Raw genomic sequence first — 7,458 nt, forward strand, 5'->3', positions numbered from 1 at the left:
ATCACGGGGACGGGGGTCACGGGGATCAGGGTCAGTAGGGGGTCATGGGAACAAGGGTCACGGTTGGTAGGGCTCATGGGGTCAGGGGTCACAGAGTTCAGGGTCAGGTGGGTTCACAGGTCGCGGTCGGCAGGGTACACGGGTTGGCGATAGGATGACAGGGGCTAGGGAAGTCATTGCCTGCGTCTTTACCCCATCCTGACTCACTTGCATAGCTGCTCTGCATTGTTGAGGTTCAAATACTCTCGAACGGTCCGTGTAACCAGGCCTCCTGGTGATGACATGAGTGAGACGGGGTGGAGGGAGAGGGAAGAGAGAAAACAGAGAGAGAGTTAGAGGGCAAGGTCATCTGAGCTCCCTCTACCGCCAACAGGTGTGAAGCCCCCAGAATTAAAAAAGCAGACATAACCTGTATAATCCTGTCGTGTGGGACAGAGCAGCAGCTAATACCCTGGAGCAGATTGTTCAGGAACTCAAAGTCAATTAAATCTTCAACCACATTGTCTAAGAATCAACCTGAGTGCTGCGTGTCTGGAGTCACGTGTAGGCCGGACTGGGGAAGGACAGCAGATTTCCCTCCCTGAAGGAGGCTGATGGAACTGGAGGGGCTACTTCAGGTCAACCAGACGTGAACACGCAGGAGAGAATGTTTTCAAGCAACATCAGGGAAAAACTAAAGATACAAAAACCCAGAGGGACATGCATGGAGATAAAGAGTTATCCCATCAACTGATCACCAATGAGCGGTCTCTCAGTTGGAAAGCCTTACTCAGTTTCTCTCCCTCTCTCAGCCCATTGTCAGAGCTGCAGAGTTTCACCCAGCCCTTTCTGAACTTATCTCTGAAAAACCCACAGTCTGTTGCATTCTGAACTCTTCAAGCTTCTTTTCAGTGCCATCAGAACATGGTTTGCTTAACAAAATACTAACTGATGAGACGGGGGGGGGGGGCGTATATCGCTGATTGGGCCCAGAGTCCAGTTCAGAACCAGATGGATTGCTGAGTCACGTGTCAACCAGACCAGGGAAGGCTGGCAGATTCCGCTCCCCCTCCAAAGGGACTTGGAAGTTTCCGCGACACTCGGTGACAGTTCTGTGGTCTCGGTTACGGTGAGGTGAGCTGCATATCTCAGACTTTACCAGCGGCTGGGGTGAGATTTCCTAGCCAGCCGGCACCTGGAGGAAGAATGCCTCACCTTCCACCTTGGGACCCTCCAACCACAAGGCATCAACGTCGATGTCACCAGTTTCATCTCCCTTCTCCCCATGTCATCCCAGATCCAAACTCGGCACCACCCTCATGACCTGTCCCTCTGTCCACCTTCCTTCCCAACTATCCGCTCCACCTTCCTCGCCAACCTGTCACAATCACCCTCCCACCTGGATCCACCTATCGCCTTCCTAGCTATCTTCCCACCAGCCCCACCCCGCACCCTCCTATTTATCTCTCAGCCCCTTACCCCCCATCAATGTCCTGATGAAGGGCTTATGCCCGAAACGTTGACTCTCCTGCTCCTCGGATGCTGCCTGACTGGCTGTGCTTTTCCAGCTCTACACTTTTCGACTGAGGTTTGAACCTACCGACCGCTCCTGCTCCCCACCCCCACCACCCCACAACTCCAGAACATCAGCTCCATCCCTGGACGAGGAACCAAGTGATGTTCCCCCAATTAAATGTTACTCACTGCAGTTCTCAGGCATGACCTTCAAGGCAAGGGGTACCAGATCATCAAAGGAAGCATCCAGGACCAGAGCACTGATTTCTGGGTAGGTCATTGTTGCCCAGGTAGCTGGAAGACATGGTTAAAAATCAGTCCGACAGTCAGCAGTAAACCACAGAAACATTGATCCCAAAAATGCTTTCGGTCTCCTTTCCCTTTCCTCTGCTCCAGGCTCTGAATGCAAATAAGAGTTAACTTAATTCTCAACGGTGGGGCAGCTTGTAGAAACAAATATTTGGGATAGAATTAGGGGTGGCATGGAAATGGTGAGTTATTAGGAAGAGCCAGCATGGATTCCTAAAGGGGAAATCATGTTGAACTATCTTTTTGTTATTATGTGCTGGACTACAAATTAAACAAATTTTTATTATAAATTCTATGTCCTATGATCCTGCCCCACCAGGTACCTGAGGAAGGAGCAGCACTCCGAAAGCTCGGGCTTGCAAATAAACCTGTCGGACTATGACCTGGCGTTGTGGGATTTTGGACACTTTGTTGAAGAGGTAAAAAATAGATTCCACGTTGTTCACGTGGAGCACGTAGGCGTCCAGAAGGTAATGGTTTTGCCAAACTGCCCCATCACTGAAGATTCTTTAACTCTTAATTACAACCAATTCCCAGAGCAGTGCGGGGAAAGGAAATGCACTTTGGTTTCTGCCGTCCAGAACTGGAGCTGGCCCCTGAGCGGAGTTGAGAGAGTCTGGGATGTGTTTGTACTGGAGCCAGCTGTGTGTGTGAACAGGTACAGGATGGAGGGATGGTGACAGAGTCAGTCACACTGTGGGGCTGGTGCATCATCTCCTCAGTCCTTGGCAAACAAAACACAACATGACCATCCATTCACAACTCAACAGGACGTCGGAGAAGGGCTTCATTGTCAGTTAACCACTTGGGAAGCAATGTCAAGATGTAACCCAGTCAATGTGGGAGCCAGTGTACCCAGCACCACCAACTGGATCATCTTGTGGTGTTTTTTGGTTCAGGCATAATATCGGGGAAAACCATCAGTGAGAGTGTTCACGTTCGGAGCTAAACTTCCCAGGAGTGGTCCCAGTAAAGAGAGGGAAACCATTACCTGTGAAACCACCGATAGACCAGGCGTAGATAATGATGTCTTCCAGCTTGAAGTTCAGGCGATGGATGGCGTATTGTACCACCACATCCATAGCATTGGCCTCGTTCTGTGGGAAAGGTACACCCTAGGGAGACAAACACACACCAAAATCAAATCACCGACATTATCGTGGGACTGGGGGAGACAGTGGGTCAGACACTGTCCTTTCCCCCCTCCGTCTGGGACTGGGAGAGACAGTAGGTCACTGTCCTTTTCCCCCCTCTGTCTGCGACTGGCTGGGACAGTGGGTCAGACACTGTCCTTTCCCCCTGCCCACTGGGACTGGCTGGGACAGTGGGTCAGACACTGTCCTTTCCCCCCGCCCTCTGGGACTGGCTGGGACAGTGGGTCAGACACTGTCCTTTCCCCCCGCCCTCTGGGATTGGCTGGCACAGTGGGTCAGACACTGTCCTTTCCCCCCTCCCTCTGGGATTGGCTGGCACAGTGGGTCACTGAGGAAGAGACTGTGGAACCACTAATACCACTGGACGTTGTCAGCCAGACGTGGCTATGAATCCTTAGTCAAAATTCAAACTCAATCCAAATCTCGAACCAGAGAGTGAGCGTCGTGAAACCACATCGTCCCAGGTCACCCTTTACGGAAGGAAATTCTCCAATCCTTACATCACCTGGCCTAAACGTGACTCCTGACGCACAGCCATCGATTCCCCGAAATAACACCGTTTCAATCAAGGGCAGTTAGGGATGGAAAGTGATGGGTGGGCCTCGGCAATGGTGCCCCATCTCGTCGTGTTTGGGATCAGGGTAGCTCAGCAGGCCGCAGTCAGGTGGCTCACTGGGTGTTTAAAAACCCCCCGTCCCCCAGCCTCATACAGCCAGGCCTCAGCCCACTCACCGTGCTCCCTGCGAACCCAGGGTGGTTCCATCCCAGTACGGAATATCCCGCTGCAAAACCAGACAAAGCAGGATGATTAAAACAGGAGACACCATCAAATCTGGTCAAATCACTCCACCCTCAAACCCAGCCGGAGTCCATTCAGCCCATCCTTCAGAGAGGTGTCCAATTAGCTCCACTCCGCCCTAACCCCCTTCATGGGATTGCTATGAGAAGTTGTCCCATATTGTCCAGGGATGTGCAGGTTAGGGTGGATTGGCCATGGGAAATTGTCCCATCGTGCCCAGGGTTGTGTAGGTTAGGGTGGATTGGCCATGGGAAACTGTCCCATAGTGCCCAGGGATGTGCAGGTTAGGGTGGATTGGCCATGGGAAATTGTCCCATAGTGTCCCAGGGATGTGCAGGTTAGGGTGGATTGGCCATGGGAAATTGTCCCATAGTGCCCAGGGATGTGCAGGTTAGGGTGGATTAGCCATGGGAAATCCAGGGTTACAGGGATAGGGTAGGTGGGTAGCTCTTGGGAGGGTCGATGTGGACTTGATGGGCTGAATGGCCTGCTCCACACTGTTGGGGTTCTCTGAATCTCTATCTGACCTCCCCCCGATATCGGTTAGCGGGAGACCGACCCAAGCTTGTCCTGCCTTTTCTGGTTAAACCAAAGCCCCATGTTTTCAGATGTCCTAACCGTTAACCAACCCACCCTCTCTGAAGATGGAAACGCTTCGACTCCATGGGCCCAGAGGCCAGATTGTGGGCTCCGGGGCTGAGCTCCGGTCATGGTGCCAGCACACCAACATTCCGGTTACCTGGAATAAACAAGGGTTTCCAGGATAAACAGCAAAGCTGGAGGAACTGCACTCCAGATAGCCAGCTCGCTGCTTTGATCAAAGTGAACTACCCACATTTATATAGCGGGAAATAAAGACCGAGGCACGCTGACGCTGTACCGATCAGGATAGAATCTTAAGAGTACCAAATCAAAAAAGGAACACCAATTTATATCGCACAAGGAGGGAGTGCCAATTGGTTAGCACATGGGCTCCAGTTGGTTGGTTGGTTGGTTGGGAGGTGGGTTCTGGTTAGTGGCTATTAAGAGACGGGCTCTCATGGTTTGGTTGGTTGGAAGATGGGTTCTGGTTGGTTGGTTAAGAGATGGGCTCTCATCGGTTGGTTGGTTAAGAGACGGGTTCTGATTGATTGGTTAGGAGATGGACTCTGGTCGGTTGGTTGGGAGACACTGTTCAGGAGATGCGCTTTGGTTGGGAGATGGACTCTGGTTGATTGGTTAGTTTGTTGGGAAATGGGCTATGGTTGGTGGTTGGTTGGGAAGATTGGCTCTGCTTGGTTGATTGAGAGATGGGCTCTGGCTGGTTGGGAGTTGGGTTTTTTGGGGTTCGGAGATGGGCTCTGATTGGCTGGTTGGGTGATGGGTTCTGTTTGGTTGGTTGGGAGGGAGATGGGTTTAGATCAGAGGAGTGCTGGGAAAGCACAGCAGGTCAGGCAGCATCCAAGGAGCAGGATGAAGAAGGGCTTTTGCCCAAAACGTCGATTTTCCTGCTCCTCGGATGCTGCCTGACCTGCTGTGCTTTTCCAGCACCACTCTAATCTAAACTCTGGTTTCCAGCACCTGCAGTCCTCACTTTTGCCTGGTTGGGAGATGGGCTCTGTTTGGTTGGTCATGAGACGGGCTCTGATTGGTTGGGAGGTTGGCAGATGGACTCCAGTTGGTGGATACGTTGCTATGCAGAATGCACCAGGGAACAGGTAACTGGCAAACTCTCACTCGAATTGGTCAAGGAGCTAGTTATGTTATCGACAGAAGCCTCATACCTTCTAGTGGAGTGCTGACACAGCCAACCTCGTAGAAGCCAGCGTTCCCTTCACAGCAGATCACCTGTAGTGGACAGGAGGAATATCCGTTATCATGGAGTAGGCTAAGTGCAGCTCTGACACTCCACTCATTCACTCTCCCAGCCCCCACTTCCAAACTTCCGAGATTGACAGCATGCTCAGGCTATTCAGCATTTGCCGTGGACCTTTGAAACAGCAACCCAGTTACACAATTCCTGTCCTTTCTGCACCTCCCCTCTCTCTCTCTCTCCTCTTTGTGTAAATAACGTGTCCCTCACATCGCCTTTGAAATCTCCCCCTCTCACCTTAAATGCATGCCCCCTGGTTTTAGACATTTCAACTATGGGAAAGAGATTCTGACCGTCAACCCTATGCCTGCATCTCACCAATGTCTACAAACTTCTACAGTGTCTCTCCTCAGCCTCCGTCGCTTCAGAGAAAACAGCCTGAGATTTTCCAGCCTCTCCTTATAGCTCATACCCTCTAATCCAGGCAGCATCCTGGGAAACCCCTCCTGCACCCTCTCCAAAGCCCCCACATCCTTGCTGGAATGTGGTGACCAGAATTGAACATAATACTCTCAGTGCGGCCTAACCGAAGCCTAATAAAGCTGCAACATGACATGCTGACTCTTGTACTCAATTCCCTGACCAATAAAGGCAAGCATGCCATACACCTTTACCACCTTATCTACTTGCATGGCCACTTTCTGGGAGCTATGGACTTGAATCCCAAGATCCCTCTGTCCATCAATGCCATTCCGGGTCCTGCCATTTACCCAATTCCTTTTGCTCGGAGAGTTAGCATTCCATCTTCCTTGCAGGCAGACCTATCAGACCAGCACCCTACCCTGCTCAGGGCGAGAATAGGTTCCTCACCTCTTGGACTGTTTCAAATCCATGCCCTCTGATCTCTGACAGAGTTGGCAGGAAAACCACACTGTCTCCTTCTTCACTCTCAACCCAGCCAAGAGAACCTGGAAAACCTCCATCAAATCTCACCCTTGCACTAAACGCCAGCCCCTTCAGCCCTCTCTCGTAAACTCTTGCGCATGCAAGAGAATCGAAGGTGGACTTCAGAGTCAGAGAATCAGACAGGACAGAAACAGACCCTTCGGTCCAACTTGCCCACGCCAACCCAAGTTCCCCAAAACGAGACTAGTCCCAGCTGCCTGGTCCTGGCTCATATCCCTCCACACCTTTCCTATCCATGTACCTATCCAAATGCCTTTCAAATGATCTAACTGTACCTGCATCTATACTTCCTCTGGCAGGTCGTCCCACACCGTGCAAGTGTAAAAGTTGCCCGTCAGGTCCCTTTTAAATCTTTCTCCTCTCACCTTAAATATACGCCTCTTGGTTTTGAAATGCCCCACCCTGCCCCTCGAGATTTTATAAACTTCTATAAGGTCACCCCTTTCCCCGCTCCATGAAAGTAGGGCTGGACCGATTTCACAGCAACTAAAATTAGCCTTCTGTCACAGATTTGACAGCAAGACGCAAAGATGTGTACGGAAAAAGGCAAGCCCCTCAAGAGAAATCAGATTTGCAGAAATGTCAGGGAAGTGCTATGTTCTGTGAATGAAGGGGGACCTACTGGGCTGTTACGTCAGAGCTGTCTCAAAGGTTGGCTCAAATTTCCAAATCTCTCCAAGACCATTCCCAGGCGGACAAAAGTTTTTTTGGTGCTGACAACCTCATTTGCGTTTATTGCGAACACATGCCATGCTGCTGATAGTGAGTGGCATGCTGGCTCAGTGGTTAGCACTGCTGCCAGAGACCGGGGTTCAATTCCAGCCTCAAGTGACTGTCTGTGTGGAGTTTGCACATTCTCCCCGTGTCTGTGTGGGTTTCCTCCCACAGTCCAAAAGAGGGCAGGGCAGGGTAAGGGCGAATTGGCCATGCTACATTGCCCATAG

General features: G+C 51.3%; 1 protein-coding gene across 1 annotated transcript in view; it reads right to left on the reverse strand.

Annotated features, from left to right (window-relative positions):
• LOC122541573 (phosphatidylserine lipase ABHD16A-like) overlaps positions 1-7,458 on the reverse strand; it is a 39,581-nt gene that overhangs the window by 26,054 nt on the left and 6,069 nt on the right. Inside the window, exons 2-6 of the mRNA XM_043678405.1 lie at positions 5,520-5,583; positions 3,690-3,739; positions 2,795-2,918; positions 1,684-1,788; positions 208-271 (exon numbers count right to left, since the gene is read on the reverse strand). Of these exons, the coding sequence (XP_043534340.1) occupies positions 208-271; positions 1,684-1,788; positions 2,795-2,918; positions 3,690-3,739; positions 5,520-5,583 (407 nt within the window). The remainder of the gene's footprint in view (positions 1-207; positions 272-1,683; positions 1,789-2,794; positions 2,919-3,689; positions 3,740-5,519; positions 5,584-7,458) is intronic.

The sequence above is a fragment of the Chiloscyllium plagiosum genome, chromosome 37 (genome assembly GCF_004010195.1).
Source record: "Chiloscyllium plagiosum isolate BGI_BamShark_2017 chromosome 37, ASM401019v2, whole genome shotgun sequence".
Taxonomy (NCBI): domain Eukaryota; kingdom Metazoa; phylum Chordata; class Chondrichthyes; order Orectolobiformes; family Hemiscylliidae; genus Chiloscyllium; species Chiloscyllium plagiosum.